The 23694-nt window shown below is 42.8% G+C and overlaps 2 protein-coding genes and 1 long non-coding RNA gene across 5 annotated transcripts in view; 1 reads left to right on the top strand and 2 right to left on the bottom strand.

Moving 5' to 3' along the window:
- The window catches only part of LOC135217277 (glyoxal reductase-like), a 135964-nt gene that overhangs the window by 10107 nt on the left and 102163 nt on the right, over positions 1–23694 (top strand). The window lies entirely within an intron of this gene.
- On the bottom strand, positions 262–8019 carry LOC135216996 (uncharacterized). The gene is made up of 2 exons (XR_010314996.1): positions 7932–8019; positions 262–418 (listed from the first exon to the last, which is right to left on the bottom strand). It is a non-coding gene; the product is annotated as an uncharacterized LOC135216996 (long non-coding RNA).
- The window catches only part of LOC135217437 (RNA-binding region-containing protein 3-like), a 48369-nt gene continuing 35665 nt past the window's right edge, over positions 10991–23694 (bottom strand). The window contains exon 4 of the mRNA XM_064253305.1: positions 10991–11148. Within this exon, the coding sequence (XP_064109375.1) occupies positions 11007–11148 (142 nt within the window). The 3' untranslated portion in view covers positions 10991–11006. The remainder of the gene's footprint in view (positions 11149–23694) is intronic.

Here is a 23694-nt window from a genome sequence, read left to right as displayed (position 1 = left end):
TGTCATTATTCTTTGACAATACTTGCCCCAATTACTGCTAGTAATCTTGAAATTAAGCATAAATTTCTCTCAAGAAAGCAGTAGAAACTGAGAATGGTTAAGTATCTTCTATTCTGTGTTATAAAAACCTGAGTATATCAAGCTTTCAAGTTACGACAGCTTTGAGCTGTCACTGACAACTGATGGCTTAAATGCACTACATATTAGCATTGCTAATTTAATTATTCCATGACAATGAGAAGGGTATTTAGAGAGTATATCATTTTTTAACACATTTGCTTTTATTATGTTACAGGGATGAATTTGAAATGGTTGGAGATGTCCGAGGGAAAGGTTTGATGATTGGAGTTGAAATGGTGAAAGATTCCACAACTCGTAATCCTCTCAGCCCGCAAACGATGATGGAAATATGGGATCTCTGCAAAGATCAAGGTGTTATCTTAGGTCGTGGTGGTTACTTTGGAAATGTAAGTTAACTATTCTCTGGTTTATCACTTTAATTTTGCATATGTTTTTTAAATGTAGCATTGAATTTTATTAAATTTTATTATTTAATGCCATTTATTATCTTCAAAATACTTTTTTTTTTCATATGAACTTCATTTCAATTAACTTGGGCTCTCCTAAAAGTAGAAAAATGTAGTTAAAAAATTTATCAGCTACAAGTGAGCAGTCAAACTGCATGAGGCAATTTTATTTTCATACCATCTTATAGGTATTATGTCTTTGATCCTTAGCCTTCTCAAAGGAAAGCAAATTGAATAACAATACATATCTGAAAGTTAATGTGATCATAACAAACCATTACTCATAAAATGCCTTATCTTTTTACAACTTTCCTAGTCATGCTACCTGTTTCCGTTTGCAAGGTGAAACACCATCCCCCCTCTGCATGTCTAGACCACCTAGATGACACCTACATCTTGTCTTGTCTGTTTGTTAGGTACAATTCTATTGTCTTTAACACGTTGTGTGTTGCTCTCCTAAGGTTTAGAATTTTGTTTTTACTTTTGTGCCACTCATTTTTCTCAATTTATTCATATATTTATAATTTTCTTTATTGTTTCAGTAATTTTACAATAAACTTTGTGTTTACTTTTGTGGCTAGTGGTTTTCCTCCAACTACTGTTACTGTGTATTCAAGTAATTTTCATAATTTTTCCTACTGTGGATGGCATTGTTAATATTCTGCTTAACTTTGCTCTCATGGGGTAATTTTTGGACTATTGAACTACATGATATTCCACAACATTGTTTGTCTACTTATGCTTAATTGTGAATTTTCTATGCTTCCACAGTTTGTTCGTGTGTGAGAATATTTTCTCTGTAAAATTATTAGGAGTACATGTGTAGGTATAGGGAAGCTTCCTTGCAGCTCCTTCATATTTTCTGTTAATAAAGACAGTCATCTTCACTTGCCAAATAAATTCTCAAGAGTCATCTCACGGCTTGCCAAATGAATTCTCAAGCACCACTGCAATAACAAGTCTTTGTCTCCTCAGCCATAAAGTAGGGAATTTACAGTGGAACCTCTCCATACAAAAATAATTCAGGTTGCATAAGGGTAAAGTCTGAGGTTCGCCCGGACCACCGAGAACAATTTCAAAACTCGCACGCTGCCAACTGAGTAGACTCGCCACCATCCTCCTGTTCTCCCATTGGTTCCTGATGCTAGTCACCACCGTAAGATCCTGTTCTCCTATTGGTCAGCATCATGCCTCTATGTAAAGGCGTTCCTTGACCATGTTTTGCGGCAGCATTATCATAAACACTGGAATTCATTCGTTCACTATATTTCGTTTGTTAACGTGAAATTCGTGTTAGTGATTTCGCGTTTCGTTGTACTGTAAGTTACTTTATCATGTGTGTGTGAACTTAATTACTTTTGCTATTAGCCATGGGTCCCAAGAAGGTTGCTGAAGTTCACAGAAAGAAGAGGATGCTTTCTATGGAGAACGAAGATGGAGATAATCAAGAAGTGTTAATGTTTTCTGCCATTTGTTTAATGTGTTTCGTAAAGTTTAGTGTTAATGTTTCTGCCATTTTTAATGTTTCGTAAAATAGGTGTTCATGTTTTCTGCCATTTGTTCCTCCTCTGTCGCCACTTTGGAGATCGCTTCACTCGAAAGGTAAGGTTCCACATTTTACTACATATGTACTTACATGTACATAAAGTATTTCTTGTACCATGTACACTAATACACTTTATTTACAGGTACGTACTACAATAAAGGTTATGTTAGGTATTGAATGGTCCAAATTGTTGTATTTCATTGTTTATTGGTCAATTTAGCTTTATTGTAAAATTTACTGTGGTGTTTTTGTAGGGCTTGGAACGAATTAGGCAATTTACATGTAAAAAAAAGTTCAAGATACGAAAAAATCAGGTCACGAAGACCGCTTTGGAACGGATTAATTTCATATCCTGAGGCACTACTGTATTACAGAACCTTCTCATTTGATCTCTAAGCAGCTGTTTTCTTCCACCCATGTACACATTGCATCCTTTTATGACCACTATCACTCCCCATGGTGCAGTACCACACACTGCCCATCATCATAGGAACTCTGCAGACTCATCAGTTCTAGGTACTTTTCATTCTTTTTGCATCCTTCTGGATCCTAACCTAACCTACCGACGACCCCCTTTACCTCTGCCCCTGGGGCCCCTTCTCAGCTTAAAGGAACAGGAGCGAAAGGAACGTTGGTCCTCTGACCTAGGCTAGGACAAACGGGGAGGCCCTGCCGAAACAGACTCCTCGACGGCCTACCAGGCAATGATGTTCATGACTGCTGCTGGGCAGGGGGAGAAGGAGGAGCCGGATGTCTCTGAGGACAAGACTCCGACTTAGACACAGCCTGCTGCACTAATCTGTCCTTGGTGTCAGCCCGGCGCCGGTCTATCACATCCTCCAACTCGGTCCAAGGAAACAGAAATTGAGACTCCAACAGATCTCCATTCCTCAATGCTAGCAAGGACCCAAGGTTAACCGATCTTTCCATCCTGGATAAAGCCAAGTCTCTTCTAATCAGGAGAAAGTTAGCCCATAAATTAACACTGAGGTGAGCCATATATGAAAATACCTTTCCTCCAAACTACAACAAATTGGCAAGAGAGGAAGCACTCACCAACCCCTCTGGGGACCTGTCAGAAGCTATCTTGGCAATGACCATAAACCAGAAGTCCAGCCAAGAAACCGTCTGCAATATGGAAGCTGCCGTAGATTCCAACGCTGAGGCATCCTGTGGAGACAAGGATGGAGCCACCGACCTCACCTGCTCTAAAGTCAATCCCAGTTCAGATGAATGACATCCGGTTAAGATGACGCGACATCAAAAAAGCAGTTATTCATACGCGAATAAACCTTCGGTCTTAACAATAGGATCATTCTAATGCCTAGCTGGATCCGGTTAAAAAGCAGATGAAAGCAGGGAATCTTGTGATATCTGGCAATGCATGCGTAGCTCGGGTTAGGAGTGGTCAAGGATGACGCCGTTATGCCAGTCTTTTCTTTGATCGCCTGGGCGAGTCTCGCGTTAACCTCTCTTGGCCTTTTCCCAGTTCATTGCCGTTTGCGCTTGTGTTTAGTGTGTGTGTGGTGTTTTTGGCTGATATTATGGCTGCTTCTGCTCCTTTTCGGCATCAGCGTATGTGTCCCAGAGTTCCAGGTTTTCCGTGTTCTCGTTTTTTTTGGCTTTGGCAGCGACTGACCCTCACATAACGTGCAGTAGGTGTTGTTCTAATTTTTGTACTATCACGAATCCTTGCACGGAGCAGTGGAGGTCGTTTTATGGCAAGAGAGAACATCAGATTTTGACTCTTCCTACTTGAAAAGGTTTTTTTACCTCTTCCCGATGTTTCGTCTCCTGCAGTAGTCAACGCCCATAGTAGCGTTGTTCCTGCGTCTCCTTCCTTTTCTTTCCATTGATTCGTCACTGGAAGTATCGGGAGGCCACCAGGCTAATGTTTGTAATGTAGCCCCCTCTTCCTCGGAGTTTATTTGATTCCCGAGAAGGGTGGGTGGGCTTTTTTCATCAATCTCTTCTCTTCCAGAGTCAGAGGCATCCAAAATGGCAGCGATTTGGAAGACGCTCGGGCTAGGGGTACTCCGTCCTTGGAGGGGTTGCTAGCGCATTTTGTGGAGGCTCGCACCCTCCTCCTGGTAAGGCTAGGCCATCCCCCCTCCTCCTGGCCTTGTCTTCGTGGTGGAGCAGCAGTCTGCCATCTTGTATAGCTCCGCCAGTGTCTGCTGCCGCTTCTTCAAGTCAGAGTGATGCTGTGGCGTCAGCCCCGTTGATGATGTCACGGGATCCGTCTTTGTGCATTCCTCCGCCATTGGTGTCTGATTTCCCCTCGCACCGAGGGGAAGCCATGATGTCACCACCACTTGTGACATCACTCACATCGATGACATCTCTCCCAGTCGTCTCCTCTGATCTGCCTTTCTCAGCCGTGACGTCATCCCTGCCGCCCAGTTGGCTACATCTCCCTTCTTGGTCATCAGAGCCTTCTCTGGCACATCAGTCTGAGGTCATATGCCAGGCAGTGCTTCAGAGGTTGACTCTGTTTTGGATGTGAAGTTGGCTGCCTTATTGGTTGGGAGGACTGGTAGGAACGTGTGCTTCATCCCCACCTCTGAGAAGAGTGTGCATAAGAAAACCAGTGCTGTCTTCCTCTCCCCTCTTCCCCCTCTACACCCGTCGGCGTATCAAGCGTTGGAAGGCTAAGGACTTTGCCCTTTCTTCGCCTACGAGGGAGAACAATGCGGACGTGTTCCTGAGAATGCTGTTGTTTTGGGCAGTGTTAGTGCTCCTTCCTGTGTGCGATCTGCAGGGGATGCTTTGTCCTCTGCCTCGAATCACGGGCGTGTTACACATCCCCCCCCCCCCCCACCCGTCCATGCACATCGCGAGCGTGTTGCAACCTCCCCTGCCTGTGTACGTGATGTAAGTGCTCCCTCTTCTCCAAGGCCTTTTCGTTGCCATAAGGATCTCAGACGCCTGTCAAGAGGTCAAAGGTAGTGAGTGCGGAGTTGTGCAGCAGGCAGTGACAGCACTGGCTCCTTACACAATCTCTTTGCAGGAAGCGGGGGCAATGTAACACCTTGTTTCCAGTCCTCCCAGCCGACATGGCAGCCAACTTATCTTCTAAAAACAGAGTCCAATCTCTTAAGAACCGCCTGGCATAAAGTCTCAGACGGATCAGCAAGAGAATGGTCCGATGACATGGAAAGGAGATGCAGCAAACTGGATGGCAGAGATGACGTCACAGCAGCAACGATGACAACACAGACAAGCGAGGCAGCGCAGTGGAGACGACTGGGAGTGACGTTATCGATGGAAGTGACGTCATAAGTGGCAATGATGTCACAGCTTCCCCTCGAACGCCACTGGCGGAGGAATACAAAATGACTGACCCCATGACATCACAAGCGGGGCTGACGCCACGGCTTCCTCTGACTTGAAGAAGCAGCAATCGTCACTGGCAGAGCAATACAAAATGGCTGTCCTCGACTACCCATGAAGACGAGGCCAGGAGTAGGGGGGAGGGCCTGGACAGCATGAGGAGGTGGGTAGCGAGCATCCATGAAGTGCGTCAGCAAACCCTTCAAGGACGGAGAACCCTGTACCCAAGCAAGGGTCCCCCAAAAGCGTTGCCATTTTGGACGCCTCCGACTCTGAAAATAGACAATGGTGACAAAGCCTCCTCCCTCGGGAAATGAAATTAACTCCTGAAGAAGATGGGTCGACATTATATAAATCAGCCTGAGGGCCTCCGATACTTCCAACGATGAATCGATGAAAGAAAAGGAAAGGGACAAAGGCACAACATTACTATGGGGTGTGTGCACAGCAGGAGACGAAGCATCAGGAAGAGAAGAAAAACCCATCCATGAAGGGAGAATAGAACCATACGATGCTCCCTCTTTCTATAAAATAACTTCAACTGCCCTCTAGGCAGTGCGGCATTCTGTGCAAGGATTGTTATTGTACTAACGTTAGAGCAACACCTACTACAAGTGACGTGGGGATCAGTCGCAGCCGAAGCCAAAAACGAGAACACGGAAAACCTGGAGTTCCGGGGCACACACGTTGACGAGGCCGACATGGAGCAGAAGAAGCCATAATAACAGTACACACACACTAAAACACAAGTGAAACGGGCAATGAACCAGGTAAAAGCCAAGAGAGGTCAAGTGAAATGGGCAATGAACCAGGTAAAAGCCAAGAGAGGTCAACCACAACTCTCGCCCAGGCGGTTTAAGAAAAGACTGACGCTGTGGCGTAGATCCGTGGTCCTTGACCACTCTTCACCCAATATACGCATGTATTGCCAGATCTCACAAGATTAACTGATTTCATCTGCGACTTAACCAGATCCAGCTAGGTGCTAGAATGATCTATTGTTAAGACCGAAGGTTTGTTTGCGTTAGAACAAATGTATAACATGGTAAAATTTACGATTGCTTGTAAAAGAGGCCCCACAAGGAGTTGTAAATAGTAGTCATTTTCAATTCTTGTGTAAGGTAGGGAAAATTTTTTTAAAACATACGCATGTACATTTGCATATCTCCACTTTCTTAGGAGGTGTTTTTTTTCTGAAATTGGGTTAACTTCAAAAGTTTTCCCAGTCTGGGGTGCTGCATATTAATTTTTTACACAGGCGCCTAAGGGTTAATAAGATGCACAATCTGTCGAATGCATCCCCGAACATTCAGATAACAACAGTTACACTAGCAACTCTGTTAATTTAAAGATGTGTTAAATGTGTTGTCAATTTACAAAATTTAATCATACTACTAGTATGTTTAAACTCTCAGTATATTAGTATGTGTTTAATTTCTTGCCAATCTGTAAATTTTCAGGTCTTCAGGATTAAACCCCCATGTGCATATCAAAGGAAGATGTCAACTTTACTATCAGCGTCTTGAGGAATGTATACATAAAGTTCAACGATGATGTCTGGACAGTAATAACTTTGGACCTTTTGTCATATCACCAATGTTTCTTCATTTAAAAAATTGACATGCACCAGCACAGTTTAATAAATATTAAGTGATAACAGTTCTGTATGTTATTTTAAAACCTTGTTTTACAAACTTAGCATAGTGCACTCTGCCCCCCCTTTTTTTGTTTCACATTTCCGCTTTTCACTTTATTGCAGATTTTTGTGGAACACACCATTCACTTGTCTGCGGAGAATTTCACTACTTTGCTTTTGAGCAACACTGTGTATTCACCAATTACTGTATTTTTTTTCATTAAAATACATGGAGAGAGAGAGAGATAATGTTAGCAAAAGAAGTTTTTAGTAAATTTGATGAATAAGTAAATGATTTACTAAATAATAAGTATACTAGTACTAATTTTCAAATAATAATAATAATTAAAAACATTTACCACTTGCATTTTTATAGTAAAAAAATATGAAATTGTAAAGATACAAATTTTATTCCCAGTGCTATCCATAGTTTGAGTATATGTTGTTTGAACTGTCAAGTTTGGGATTTGGGAATGAAATATAAATGGAAGTTATAAATGTTTTAGGGGTGTATATAGCTAGTGAAGAGTAACAGTAGTAGGAGAGTATTGTAACGTAAGGTTACTTTGTAGGGTGTTTTGGGATGATATTTGAGGTGTATTTTTGTTTGATCTATCAAATTAAGCAGTGAATAAAATAGGCAGTTATAAGCATTTTAGTTTAAGAGGTAGCCTACAAGGTATTTGGCAGTTATAAGCCAGTTAGAAGCATTTTTAAAGGGGATTTTTCCATTTCCGTAGATTTTACATTTCTGCAGTACATTCTGAAACCTATTCCCGTGTAAAAATGCAGGAGCACTGTATTCCATTGGCAAAAGAAGAAGAAATGTGAAAAATCAACAAACTAATTCATTATGACATTATGTAAGAGAAAAAAATATTTAACATACCAATCCATATATACATTTGGAGTTTACCAGGTGCTACGTAGGTTTTACTTTGCCAAAAGCAAAAACAACCATTGGTTTGTCATTAAGAAGTATAACCATTGTGTCATTAAGAGCTTCTGTTGCCGCCTCAGCAGATGGAAATGTAACAAAAGCCTGACCTCATCCGGCCTTCTTTCATTAGTTCGAATGGAGAACCTGTAAACCAAAGTATTTATAATAAAGGATTTCTCATAAATACTAAAGGATTTCTCATCCTGCTAAGGAAAATATAATGCAAAAACCATAGTATGTATGATGATCAAATAAACCCAAATCTGAACCAATACTACCAGTATTATATAATAGTAACGGGTATAGTGAGGGTTTGCAATCGTCCCCATTGGGCATGTGTTAGTCAAAACAAAACGGTGAAATTACACAAATATTTCAAAGTGAATAATTACATTAAGTAATATTATTCTTGACAGTATATTATAATAACTTCCAATCTGCTGAGTAAAACAAATACATAATGCTCCCATACAATAGTGTTAAAGCCATTTCTGGGTCACCACTGGTGTGTATTACCAGCCCGAGAAGAGTCTACTTGAGACTCAGAGGTCTGGAAAAAACTAACCCCTATTAATAATAATAATAATTCTGTACAGAATGATGGTAAAGAATAAAGTCATAGGTGTAACCTTGTCCTTTAGTTAACTGTTGCTGCATCTCTCACTTTATCTTGCATATACTTTACAGTAATAACAGGAATTATTTGTAAAAATGTAATACTGTTCACTACACTGTGTGGTAACCTTTAATCTAAGTTACCCTGAAGATGATCCACAGAGGCAAAAGTTGACTTGCAATTGCACTTAATCTCTTATTTAGTTGAATTAAGTAATTTTGTGCACCAGCTCTTTCCTTTGTGAAAGCATATTGTACCAAACGGGTAAAGCCTTCTTAGCCTACAGGCAAGTCAGTTTTAGATGTATATAAAAGCCCATCCTATGGATGATTTACCAGCAAAGGGAGTTGACTTGCTTCTGTCAAGAGAGAGCCCTTTTTCTCTACCTGCAGAAAATTTTAACCTCTCTAACTCTCCTCTGCTGATGTACATGTACATACCTTTCTCAATACCTGGGGTTAACAGGATGGTGTTCTTTCATAAGTGTATCAGTAAGATACCCTGTATATATTATTCTAGGACAATTCATATACATAAAGACTTAAGGTTCTAGGAAGAGGTGAACAAGTGCCAAATTTACTTACTTACTAGCTTCTTCTTCATTGTGCAAAATACATAGTTGCCATAATGAACTTCAGATCTCCCTCACTGGTTGTCTTGGCTAAATTCTTGATATACAGTTTTGGGGAAGGTTCACCGATGTGGTAATTTTTGAAAACAGGCAAATTGCCCAATCTGAAAATAATTAAAGGTTATGTCAGTATCAAAAAGAAAAGGAAAATTTAGGAAATGACAGTACTTTGCATCATAACTATGAATTTTTATATGTACTGTACAACGTACATCATTTACTTTTTTTAATTTAAATGGCACACTTTTATGACATTATTCACTAATTTAACTTCAAAATTTCATAATTTTAATGGTACTTTTCTGAGATATTACATATTCACTACATTATTAATATCCTACCTGCTTTATTTATTCTGTTATTTTGTAAACTCTTCTTTTAGATATGTATTTTGTTGACTCTCCCTTCCATTCAACAGGATTATCTTCTACAGGCTTCTCTTTCAAATGCTTTACTGCTTCTATCTTTCCAAAGCCACCAATTTCTAAATTATAGTGACAGGATAGCACCTGTTTCAGTAGGTAATGTTTCCTTTCAATTTCAATTCTAATTTTTTGGACTGCAAACTATCTTTGTTCTCAAATGCTTCACTGACAGAGGATGATGAAAGACGTGGGTGTGGAACACACGTCTTTTTTAATAAAGCAAAATTTGGCCTCTTACTGATTATTCTACTAGGTTTAATGCGCCTCTTAACTTGCTTTGTCATCTTTGGCTTTTCCATGGCGTCATCGGTATCACTTTCTAATTCAGATTCACTCTCGGATACTTCACTTTCACTATTTTGCATCTCTTCCTCATTATCACTTAATTTATCTTGTTCAACGATGGGGTTGAAATGATCCCTCTCAGAATATAGCCCCAGCAATTTCAGAACTTCAAGGTATTGTGGAGGAAGTATTTTAAGACTTCCAAAGGGTGCTGGTAAATTCATTTTGTTCATTAAGTGAAGAACTTGCGTATAAAATTTAGGAACAGATATAAGAGCCTGAACAATATTAGCCATGATGGTGGCTGATGGTGGTGGATAACAAGTACCTGGCAGAAATGAAAAACATTTAAGTTACTGATGCAAAATAACTGAACGCTACATATGATTTTCTGTAGACAAAATAATTCCAATAAAAACATTTATATTAGGAAAAGTAAAAGCAGAAAACAGAAATAGTGACAAATGGCAAGTACACAGACAAATGATCTCCTCAATGGGTAGATTTTCAAGTACTTGGTACTGTAGTAACCACTTCATTATTAGTTATGTCCCTTTACCAATACACAATGCTGCACACTATTATTTTAATCACTATAACACTGATTTTGGAGGTTTATCAGTTTTTTGCATAGGACGGTTTGCAAGGATTGGAAAATAAAATCTGGATTTTCTACAAGAAACTGAATCCTGATCCCTTAATCCAAAAGGGAATGACAACAATAATAATATTTTGAATAACTGAATTAGGTATATTCTGATAGCCAAATTTAAATCGAAACAAATTTTGGGAATCAGGATATTCTACTCTATTTCTGTTAATCGTTCATTCTCAGTAATCTCCTAAATTAACAACAAACAAGACATAATACCCCAAAGATTCTCATCCCTAATATTCACATGAACCTTTTACTAACAGAAGTGTTGTGTGAATTATTAGGTAAGAATAAATTTCTTGGTATTTCAATAAAAGCTATGGTTTTAAAATGAATGTTCAATTTTACATGATTTATTCGTTCTTATGAATACCAGCAAAAAGTCTTAAAAGTGTTCAATGCAGAAAAGGCCTTACTTGAGATGAGGTGGTATGGGATGCTTGATGTTAAAGACTGATGAGATAGATGACAGGCGAGCTTCATATTCCTTGATTTTTTTCCTTATAATTTCTTCATGTGAGGGTTCTTGCACCTTTGAGCTTTCACTTGTGTCTCTAAAAGAAAAAAAAAACAATTTTACAAGGATATAATCTGTTTACAGTGGCTTAAAACAAATATGTAATAAATCTATTAGAATGCTTAAGGTATATGAAACTAACACTAAAGCAAAGGGACCAATATGACCTATATATACTAGTACACGTTGTTGAAGCTGACAATTACAATAATTACTGTGAAGAGACTAATTTTTCATAAAAAATATATCAAAATTCCTGATCTCTAAAATTCTAATAAGTTGAGACTGATTTTTACCTGAGAGGCCTGGTTCTCAGAAACTCCTCATAAGAAATCAGGATGACCTGCTTGAACCATAAAGAAATCATATTCCTGAAGGATTGTTGCTTACAATAGCTAGTAGGTATAACTTATTTGAAATACCTTGTCTAAAATTCTCCATCCTCCTAGCAAAAGAGGATCTTGAAAGTAAAAATGAAGTGGGAAGCCCATTCCAGTGGCCAATAAAAGGGATTTTGACGTAGGAAAAATCTATTTCTGGGCGAGGAAGCCGTGTCGCCCAGTGAAATGTGTCCTCTTTAGCACTATTCTAGTAAATATTGCTATAATACCAGAGAACTGCTAAATTGGACATGTCAGCGGTATTATAGCAAATATTTTACTATAAATAGTGCTAAGAGGACACATTTCACGGAGCGACACGGCTGAGCCCAGAAAATTAACTTATAGACTCCTTACCAGTAGGGGCAGATTCTACTAAGGCAACTTTAAAGAATCAGTATTACCTCTTTTTAAAAGTGGAGAGACACACTCTTCTCAAAGTGTTCATATAAAGGAGACACATACTCTTCTCAAAGTGTTCATATATACAGGCAGTTCCCCATTAATGGCAGCGGTTCCGTTCCTGGACGAGCACTGATAACCAAAAAAGGGATTTTGACGTAGGAAAAATCTATTTCTGGGCTCAGCCGTGTCGCTCCGTGAAATGTGTCCTCTTTAGTACTATTTCTAGTAAAATATTGCTATAATACCAGAGAACTGCTGTAAATTGGACATGTCAGTAGTCTCTGACTCGCTCACCTAAATAAAAGGTGTCGGTATAAAACTGGGGCGAGTGTTAAACACTACCACAGCTACAAAAATCGCAGATTATGGGGTAAAAAAATTGGCGGCAATAAACTGCTTACCGACACCAATTAACCACTTACTGATGCTGATATACCGATTATCATGCCAAAAATCACTTACCATTGCCGAAAATCTGGTTAATGACGTTATGAGCCAAGTGCCATAAAACCAATATGTCATTAACTGATGCTGCTGTTAAGTGAGGTCTGCCTGTACACACTCCCTAAGTCTGGGAAGAGATCTGCTCCCCAGATGCTTGAAGAGAGTAACCTATTCGGTTCATGCGAATGGTTGCCTCTTGTAGGACATGCTTCCTACAATTCGTTCGAGCAGTGGCAAAACTCAAACATATTCTGACTGTACCGTTTGAGTCAGGGATTTGGTCATGAGTTTGAAAAGCGGCTCTGAACCATAGGCTATGGTGGCCACCTCGGTCATAGCCATAGAATTAATTGATCTGGCTAAACGAGATTTAGCGTCAAACTCAGCCTGAATCAGGCTATCTGGAAGCCTGGGTAGCTTTTCACCAAAATGCTCCATAGCACAGTCCGGTTTGAGTTTGCCAGCTGAGAAGGTGTTCGGTAAGTCTTCCCATAATTCTCCGGCTGAAGGAAGTAACGGAGATGTAGGATCTGCTTCCTACAGTTGAGGCATGGGGTCCCCTTCTGGGCCGCTGGGATGGTAGAGGTCGCGATCTTAGTCAGGAAAGGGAGCGGGGTACTCTCCATCCATCGTGAAGATCGTTAAAGGACTCTTGAAGGGTTTGGATTTTCGTATTAGAACAAATCCATGTCCTCCAAACACCTGAGCCATTCTCTCTGAGCCTGGTCACGTGAATAGAGGACCGTCTCCTTTGGTACCCTATCATCTCGAATCATGGCTGAGGCGGTGAGCCTTGCGTAGCCGATGAACGGAGGCTGAAGGTCTTCCGGGTAGACTCGAAGTCCTCTATCCTTCGAGTTCCAAAATTCCGGTATAGAAATGTACCGTCCTGGAAGGGGGCGTATGACGCTACTCTCCACGGGTTGTTCATCGAGAACGGAGGTAGCGAGTCATACGGGGGAAGCTGAGCTCCACCTGCATTGGAAGGTGGAGGAGAGGCTAGAGGAGCTTGGCTCAGTCCGGCTATAATGGAGTCTTTGAGAAGTAATCCTATCCGACAACCGAGAGATCATTTGTTCCATGCTACTCTTTAGAGACCCAACCAGGTCGCCACCTGTTGTAACAGGCCAGCATTGGAGTCCAAAGCCGGAGCTGCTGCGGAGGTGGAGGGGTAGCTTTGAATTGGCACCAAAGGTAGCGGAACTGAAGACTCAGCCGGAGTGTGAGATCTCTCTCTGGAGGATTTACTCCTCGAGGACCTTGAGAGCCTGGACCCAGAAGCTTTAGATCTGTCTGCTCCGGGATTCCTAGCCGGAGACTTAGAGAGGAGGATGAGGTCGAAGTCGTCTTCTTAGATGACGACGACGCCTTTGTCAAGGATTTTACTGCTTGACCCTTGACCTTGGGTCAATAACCGAAGCGTCAGGAGGAGTATACAATTCATCACCCGTAAAAGCCTTGAAGGATGGAGAGGTTGCAGGAGTAGAAGAAACAGTTTACGCCCAAGGGTATCCCTTGGTGTCCACCTTACCTACTCGACCAACAGGTCGTCTACACCTACCATAGGTTCTACATTAATATCCAACGTCGCGACTTCCGAGGAGATATCCTGGCCTTGGTCAGTCAATGAGGCAGCCAGCTGTTGCTGGATGAAGGCGATAGTCGGGGCAGCCTCTGCTGGGTCGACGTATCCTGTCGCCTTGCCTCCGGGGAAGATTAGTAACCGCCAACCTTTTCTCCAGGATGTAGGGCATACCCTTGGCGGCGTTCTTCCCGAAAACCAAAAGCCGACCCAGGCCCGCAGGGTTGCCAGTGCGGTATCCCTCACTGCCGGCGCCTGGAAGAGAGGGTATCAATTAGATTTAAGAATAACTTAAAACTAAAGATAACTTAAAGGTATAACTTAAACTTATAGGGCTATAAGGCCCTTTGAATTTCCCTTAAGTAGAATAATTGATACAAACTTAAGAACTAAAACAGATGCGAACCAGCTACCGGAGATGGAATACTTACCCCGTCTAAAAGCTGTCACCAGATCGTAACATATGGGTACAAGTCTCATGGTACCAGACCTGGATGTCCCCGTGCGGAGTCGCGCATGGAGCATGGGACGGCAAACTTCGTGTCCACACGGGTCCTGAAGTGTGGCGGCGCATCCCGGATGCTCACAGTTGGTGGTCTGTAAGTGGAAAGACACATGGTATCTTAAAGAATATCACTTACAGGCTAAAGGACAGAACAACTCCATTGCATGCCGGAGCTCGGGGAAAAAATTCGGGCATAGCCCCTCCCTTACTAGCCTGAATAGGCTATAAAACCCCGGAGGTATCCGGTGAAAAGAAGGGAGGGGAGGGGGGAATGGTTTAAGGTACTTAAAATAACTTAACATCTTAAACCTAAAAGCTCGAACGTACCGGACTAAGTCCAGTGCGAGGCGGAGTGATAACTAGTGAACGGAGCGGTTAGACGAGACGACTGTATGTTCCGGTCCACCCCGTGGGGTGGTAGACTAAGCACGTTTCCGCTAGATGCCAGGCCTCCGGTGGTAAAGGAGCCCTAGTAAGGTGGGAAAGAGCGGGGGCATACAGACTCGGGCTAGTAACGGAGCGACGAAGTAGTAATGGAGAGGGGGAAAGGCAGTCCCCCCTCACCTTACCATCCGACCGAACCGATGAGCCGGAGAGGTCGAGTCCAGTCTGGGTCTGTCCCGTCCCTCTACCCCCTCCGCCTGGGGGAGAGAGGGAGGGGCAGGCTCGGGTATGCGGAGCGAGCATGGGCAGGCCTAACCACCCCCCCGACTCTATGGAAGAGCGGGAGGAGGGAAAGGTGACTGGACAGGCGTCTGGCTGCTCGTGATCACATAGTGACCACGGGGCGATAACGAACAACAAATAAGCCTAAACAAAACCAACTGATCAGCGAGATGCTATCGGGAAGCAACAACGAGCTGACCAGCGGTAACATAAGGCCCAACAGGCCGTGACCTAGGCTAAGCGAGCCAGACGCCTAACTAACCTAATAAAATCACATAGATAACAATATGAAAATTAAAATAAAAGAAAGAAAACAAATAGTAGGAGAAAAAATCCAGGAGTGTACGACTAACCCGAAGGAAAGTCTACCACTCAAAGCTAGCCGATGCGATAATAAGAGCGTGGCCTAGGGTCTGGATGGAAGAGCCTACATAAGGTAAAAGCCATGATGCATGACAAAACCGTGTAGACCTTATACTAAACAAGCGGATAATAAAATAGAGCGTACAAAGACAGGGATGTTCTGGGTATGGGAGACCCAGAACGGACCCATCACGAGGCAGAACCATGCTGCCATGCTTCCGACCTAGAGATCGTATTTATACCTAAAAAACGGCAAATACGTGCTCAGGGCCGGGCCGGAAAAACCAAATAGCAATAAACACTGAGTACTTAACTTAGCTGCTGCGATGGCTGCACGCTCCATTGTAATAAAATCCAAACGAAAGGGACAAAAAACACAGAGAAGAAAAAGGCACGTGTGAATCGTGTGCGCTAACTGAAAAGGATGGCCACCAGAGGCGCAGCAGTCGGCAGCATGGGATGGAGTAGTAGTAGTAGGTGCTGCCCATTCTGTGGGTCGGCTCCCCTCTTGGGGGATTTGTTTTGTAGTGGGAGAATTCTATTGGCATTTGGCTCGTGGTAGTGGTCTCACTCGCCATAGTGTTCATACCGACCTCTCTGGGAGGGTGAGCGAGTCAGTTATACTGACCTTTTTCTTTATTTATTTATTACTCTGTATGTGTTAGTACATTTACCCTAGAAATAATAGATTAAAGGATATTTCGCGCAGCGACACGAGCTGAGCCCAAAAATCGCAGATTATGGTAAAAAAAATTGGCGGCAATAAACTGCTTACCGACACCAATTAACCACTTACTGATGCTGATATACCGATTATCATGCCAAAAATCACTTACCATTGCCGAAAAGTCTGGTTAATGACGTTATGAGCCAAGTGCCATAAAACCAATATGTCATTAACTGATGCTGCTGTTAAGTGAGGTCTGCCTTACACTCCCTAAGTCTGGAGAACCAATTAAAATAATGGAGACTTTTACTGAAACTTGCAAAGTCATTCTGGCAGAGATCTGATGAGACTGACCAGAAGAAAACTGTAAATTCTGAGATTGTCTCAATCTTGCATGATTCTAGTTGTGCAAATTCACAATAGAGCAAACTTTTCATTGGAACCTAACTATCAATCGCGAGTTTTTCAGACATGCAAACATTTGTGATCCTCGAGAAACCCTCCAAAAGTGTTTGTTTATTTTTTATGCAATTTGTAGGTTTTTAAGCTTTTATGTGTAAATGAATTTACATTAAATAATACAAATAATTATTCTCTCTTTCTCTCTCTCTCTCTCTCTCTCTCTCTCTCTCCTCTCATATATTAATAAGGTTAAATAATAATAATACAATGACAATAATAATAATATAATAATAATAAATGTAGCGCCGTGGAGGAGTGGGGGTAGGTCGTCAATGGACTTAAGTCAAGTTAAGCAACATTGGGGCTGGTCAGTCGTTGGATGGGTGACCGCTCTCCTCGGCGCTGATTCCTTGGGAAAGGATCTTTACCATAATTTCCCTCAGTCTACTCAGCTTAAATAAATGAGTACCTATCCTGATGGGGTAGGGTCCAGCTATGGGTTAAATAGCCAAAACTCAGCAATGATGGAAAGAAATGAAGGAATAAACGACAACGACGTAAATGGAACCTCTGGCAACAGAGGAGCTTCGTCCGGCAACCAAGTATTCAACCCAATTGAAGGGGAAGACGGTCAGGCTACTTGGAGGTCGTCATCCAGCAACTGATCACCATAACGACAGTCATCAACAGCCTGAGATTGGAGTACAGAAGCAAAAAGGAAGAAATGGACAAGTAGAAGAAAATAAGGAAATATGGAGATGCTATATCAGAAGCAACCCGACGGAGAGAGGATATAGAAGAAGATTGGTCAACATCTGGAATGAGAGGCAATAACACCCCCCACATAGCAGAGGCTGGCAGACCAAGTAAGAAACATAAAGAAAAAGAACTGGCTCTCCCCAACAGAAAGAGAAGAACTGGAAAGGGAAATGTCACACGACAACGAATTACACGAAGACGAACTGAGAGACGATGCCACAGAAGCGACAGGGAGGATGAGGTATCAAACAACGACACACGAAGAAACACCGACGAAGTAACAGAGAGGACGGAATGGGTAGAAAAAGATAGAACAAATTGGATGGAGCCAGATACAAGGAGAACAAAGATCCCCTCCATGAAAGCCTACAACAACCAAGAAATTAAGGGAGAAAACAAGTGAGGTCAATGAAATAATGGGCATAATACACACCACCAGGATCACAGAAACAAATTAACTTCGGGTATTTATGCAGGAGCAAGATTGGTAGCAGAACTGATGGGGACACGAACACCAACGCCACCAACACAACCAACCCAACAGAAACCAAAACAGCAACCTCCTTGGAAAAGGCGCCTGGAAAAGCAAATCATGGTGATGAGATCTGACTTGAGTAAACTGAAAGAGATGGCAGAAAAAAGGCTAAGAAGCAAGAAAAACAAGGAGGAACTGAACGAGAAATACAAAGTACACGAGAGGGGACTAAACAACACAATAGAAGATGTAAAACACAGAGGCTTAAGGCCAAAGCACATAAGATCCAATGGTACATGAACAGGAAAAAGGGATACCAACAGAACAAACTATTCGGAACCAACCAGAAAAGACTATACAGCCAACTAAGAGGGGAAGACAACCACCCAGAAATTCTTGAAGCCGAACCAAGTAAGAGACTCGGGAAACATATGGAGCAACCCGGTATCACACAACAAACATGCAACATGGCTCCAGGAAGTCAAGGAAGAAGAAACAGGGAGAATAAAACAAAGATTCACAGACATCACGACAGACACGTCAGACACCAACTAAAGAAAATGCCAAACTGGAAAGCCCCAGGTCCCCGATGAAGTCCATGGATACTGGCTCAAAAACTTCAGGCCCTACACCACGAATAGCAGAACAGCTCCAGCACTGTATCACAAATCACCAAGCACCCAAATGGATGACCACAGGAAGAACATCCTTAGTACAAAAAGACAAGAGTAAGGGAAAATATAGCCAGTAACTACAGGCCTATCACCTGCCTACCAATAATGTGGAAGTTACTAACAGGGTATCATCAGTGAAAAGGCCTATACAACTACCTAGAGGAGACAAACACCATCCCCCACCAACAGAAAGGCTGCAGAAGGAAGTGTAGGGGGGGGGCACAAAGGACCAGCTCCTGATAGACAAAATGGTAATGAGAACAGTAGGAGAGGAAAACCTAACCACCTAAGTATGGCATGGATAGACTATAAGAAAGCCTTCGACATGATACCACACACATGGCTAATAGAATGCCTGAAAATATATGGGGCAGAGGAAAAAACACCATCAGCTTCCTCAAAATACAATGCGCAACTGGAATACAATACTTACAAGCTCTGGATAAGACTAGCAGAGGTTAATATCAGGAGAGGGATCTTCCAGGGCGACTCACTGTCCCCACTACTCTTCATAGTAGCCATGATTCCCATGACAAAAGTACTACAGAGATGGATGCGGGTACCAACTCAAGAAAGAGGCAACAGAATCAACCATCTGATGTTCATGGACGACATCAAGCTGTATGGTAAGAGCATCAAGGAAATAGATACCCTAATCCAGACTGTAAGGATTGTATCTGGGGACATCAGGATGGAGTTTGGAATAGAAAAATGCGCCTAGTCAACATACAAAAAGGCAAAGTAACGAGAACTGAAGGGATAAAGCTACCAGATGGGAGCAACATCAAACACATAGATGAGACAGGGATACAAATACCTGGGAATAATGGAAGGAGGGGATATAAAACACCAAGAGATGAAGGACACGATCAGGAAAGAATACATGCAGAGAGACAAGGCGATACTCAAGTCAAAACTCAATGGAGGAAATATGATAAAAGCCATAAACACATGGGCCCAGTGCAGTAATCAGATACAGCGCAGGAATATCGAATGGGACGAAGGCAGAACTCCGCAGCTAGATCAGGAAAACAGGAAACATATGACAATACACAAAGCACTACACCCAAGAGCAAATACGGACAGACTATACATAACACGAAAGGAAGGAGGGAGAGGGACTACTAAGTATAGAGGACTGCGTCAACATTGAGAACAGAGCACTGGGGCAATATCTGAAAACCAGTGAAGACGAGTGGCTCAGAGTGCATGGGAAGAAGGCCTATAATAGTAGAAACGAAGACCCACAAATATACAGAGACAGGAGAATGACAGACAGAACAGAGGACTGGCACAACAAACCAATGCACGGACAATACATGAGACAGACTAAAGAACTAGCCCAGCGATTGACACATGGCAATGGCTACAGAGGGGAGAGTTAAAGAAGGAAACTGAAGGAATGATAACAGCGGCACAAGATCAGGCCCTAAGAATCAGATATATTCAAAGAACGATAGACGGAAATAACATCTCTCCCATATGTAGGAAGTGCAATACAAAAAATGAAACCATAAACCACATAGCAAGCGAAAAATGCCCGGGCACTTGCACAGAACCAGTACAAAAAGAGGCATGATTCAGTGGCAAAAGCCCTCCACTGGAGCCTGTGCAAGAAACATCAGCTACCTTGCAGTAATAAGTGGTACAAGCACCAACCTGAGGAGTGATAGAAAACGATCAGGCAAAGATCCTTCTGGGACTTTTTATTGTATCAGAACGGATAGGGTGATACGTGCAAACAGACCAGACGTGACGTTGATCGACAAAGTCAAGAAGAAAGTATCACTCATTGATGTCGCAATACCATGGGACACCATAGTTGAAGAGAAAGAGAGGGAAAAAAAATGGATAAGTATCAAGATCTGAAAATAGAAATAAGAAGGATATGGGATATGCCAGTGGAAATCGTACCATAATCATAGGAGCACTAGGCACGATCCCAAGATCCCTGAAAAGGAATCTAGAAAAACTAGAGGCTGAAGTAGCTCCAGGACTCATACAGAAGAGTGTGATCCTAGAAACGGCACACATAGTAAGAAAAAGAAAAGTGATGGACTCCTAAGGAGGCTAGGATGCAACCTGGAACCCCACACTATAAATACCACCCAGTCGAATTGGAGGACTGTGATAGAGCAAAAAAAAATATAAATAAATAATAATAATAATAATAACAATACTGGCTCAAAAACTTCAAGGCCCTACACCCACGAATAGCAGAACAACTCCAGCATTGTATCTCAAATCACCATGCACCCAAATGGATGACCACAGGAAGAACATCCTAGTACAAAAAGACAAGAGTAAGGAAATATAGCCAGTAACTACAGGCCTATCACCTGCCTACCAATAATGTGGAAGTTACTAACAGGTATCATCAGTGAAAGCCTATACAACTACCTAGAGGAGACAAACACCATCCCCCACCAACAGAAAGGCTGCAGAAGGAAGTGTAGGGGCTCAAAAGACCAGCTCCTGATAGACAAATGGTAATGAAGAACAGTAAGAGAAGGAAAACCAACCTAAGCATAGCATAGATAGACTATAAGAAAGCCTTCGACATGATACCACACACATGGCTAATAGAATGTCTGAAAATATATGGGGCAGAGGAAAACACCATCAGCTTCCTCAAAAATGATATTGTTATGATACAATAAAGTTTTTATACATACTTACCTGGCAGATATATACATAGCTATTACTCCGTCGTCCGACAGAAATTCGAATTTCGCGGCACACGCGGCAGGTAGGTCAGGTGATCTACCCCCCCGCCGCTGGGTGGCGGGAATAGGAACCATACCCGTTTTCTAATTCATATTTTTTCTTCCAGCTGTCTCATGAGGGGGAGCTGGGTGGGCCATTTAATTGTATATATCTGCCAGGTAGTATGTATAAAACTTTATTGTATCATAACAATATCATTTTTATACATTCAACTTACCTGTCAAGATATATACATAGCTGAATTCACACCATTGGTGGAGGGTAAAAGACAGCTATTACTGAATAGACAGGTAACAACATACGTTGTAGGTAATAAATAATAAAACCTTGGTTCCTATGTGTTTAGACGAAGGGTCGACTTCCTAGCTATTGCTAGTAGTCTGCTTCGTCTCAAGAGCCTCAGCGAGGATGTGACCTATGGCTAAGAGTTCTTGTAGATCTGTCAATGGGGTCTTATCCACTTACTTGACAGAATCTAGTGGTCATTTGTCAATGGGGTCTTATCCACTTACATGACAATACACCAATGCCTATTGGCATAATTTAAGGAGCACAACACCGATCCCGATCACCTGATCCTAACACGAGGGTTTGTGCTTAATTTGAAAAGAGCTATCCCCAAACTCATTTCAAATAACCCCAGAAAATAATACACTTATGTTAAAAATAAAAAATAAAAAATAAAAAAAAATAAAAAATTTTAATTCACTAGTTAAGGATCAGTGTCGGCTCCCTATCCCAGCAACGCATCCGTGGACACGTATAACAAAGAGAGAAGGATCTCTCATAGGCCCACTTGATCTCCTTCGTGCAAAGAGAAGTCAACACAGAGTTGCATCTCCCGTTATACAGCTAATATGACTCTCACGACATATTGTTATGGAAAGAACAAGAATTGTTAAAAGCTCGCACTTTAAGCGCTTTTAATTCTTAGCTGTTTGAAGGAAACGTCAAGTTACTCAAGAAGTGCTTTAGAGATTCCACTCTTCCAAAGAAGACCAGGGCTTTCTTTGCAACAGATCTCTTCTAGATGAAGCCCAGAGCCTGGCTTGCGCCTGGCTGGCGCCTCGCGCCTGTCTGGCGCCTCGCGCCTGTCTGGCGCCTCGCGCCTGTCTGGCGCCTCGCGCCTGCCTGGCGCCTCGCGCCTGCCTGGCGCCTCGCCCCTGGCTGGCGCCTCGCGCCTGCCTGGCGCCTCACGCCTGCCTGGCGTCTCGCGCCTGCCTGGCGTCTCACGCCTGGCTGGCGCCTCGCGCCTGACTGGAGCCTCACGCCTGACTGGAGCCTCGCGCTTGACTGGCGCCTCGCGCCTGCCTGGCGCCTCGCCCCTGACTGGCGCCCTCGCGCCTGGCTGGGTGAGCCCTCGCACCTAGCTGGAGCCTCGCCTGCCTGGCGTCTCGCGCCTGGCTGGCGCCTAGCGCCTGGCTGGCGCCTCGCGCCTGCCTGGCGCCTCGCGCCTGCCTGGCGCCTCGCGCCTGTGGCGCCTCGCGCCTGCCTGGCGTCTCGCGCCTGGCTGGTGCCTCGCGTCTGGCTGGTGCTTTGCTTGCCTGGCGCTCGCGCCTGGCTGGCTCCTCGCGCCTGGCTGACTTCTCCCCACTTGCTGGAGATTCGAGCTTGTTAAGAGTCTCGATGAAAAACTGGCGATGTCCACCTCGGACACTTTATTTGCCTGATTCATTCGCCTCTAGCGCATCTGCGCCAGATTGGAGGCCTACTCCTTCTCCTCATCAGACAATGACAGTGTTTAATTGGACTGTCTTGCTCTGGCTCTTACACCTGTTTGGCATTTGGCGCCTGATTGGAGCTACATTGTCCGAAAGTCTGAACATCCACAATCGTTTATCAGGAGAAAGGAAAAGGGTGGAAGAAATTTTTTCACACTTTGAGCTTATGGCCTCTGCAACAAGGGGAGGTAATTTTAGTCGGCTACATCCAGTAGACGATAGGAAATCTAATAGTCCGAGAGACCAGTCTTCCTCCGAGGAGGCTCATACTTGATACTTCAGTTGCTAACGAGCACTCTTCCTACATGTTGACGAGTTCTCTCGTTGCAAAATCTTCCTATCCTTGCACGAAGGCAGGGAAAGAGCCTGGAAGTTTAAGGAGACTCTGAGCTGAAATTGGGAGGATTCCCGATTTCTAGCTCTTTAAATATATCTCTTCGAACCTTCTGGGAAGTAGTTTTTGAGCCCTCATCGTATTCCAAAGACTCTGTCAGCAAACGTTTCAATCTTATTTTCTTTTGTAAGATAACAACGTAAATACATTGCCTGGACAACGAATCCTTTATCTGAAAGCGTTGATCCAGGAATAAAAGGTTATAGTTTCTTTTGCCAAACATACCATGCTGGCAGGAACCCATTGCCGAGTCTTTCTAGAATTTGATTCCAGATTCCAAGCCCAAAATCTCACTCGTCCTTTTGGTCGATTAGTACCAAGAGAGACATTGATGAGAGCAGTTCCATCTTGTCAGAACACGGAATCTGAGGCCCAAATAGGATCCCATCATTGTAACTATAAGATCTCCAAGTCTTGTC

Source organism: Macrobrachium nipponense, chromosome 7 (assembly GCF_015104395.2).
Source record: "Macrobrachium nipponense isolate FS-2020 chromosome 7, ASM1510439v2, whole genome shotgun sequence".
Classification (NCBI taxonomy): Eukaryota; Metazoa; Arthropoda; class Malacostraca; order Decapoda; family Palaemonidae; genus Macrobrachium; species Macrobrachium nipponense.
This window is presented reverse-complemented; position numbering and strand designations above follow the sequence as displayed.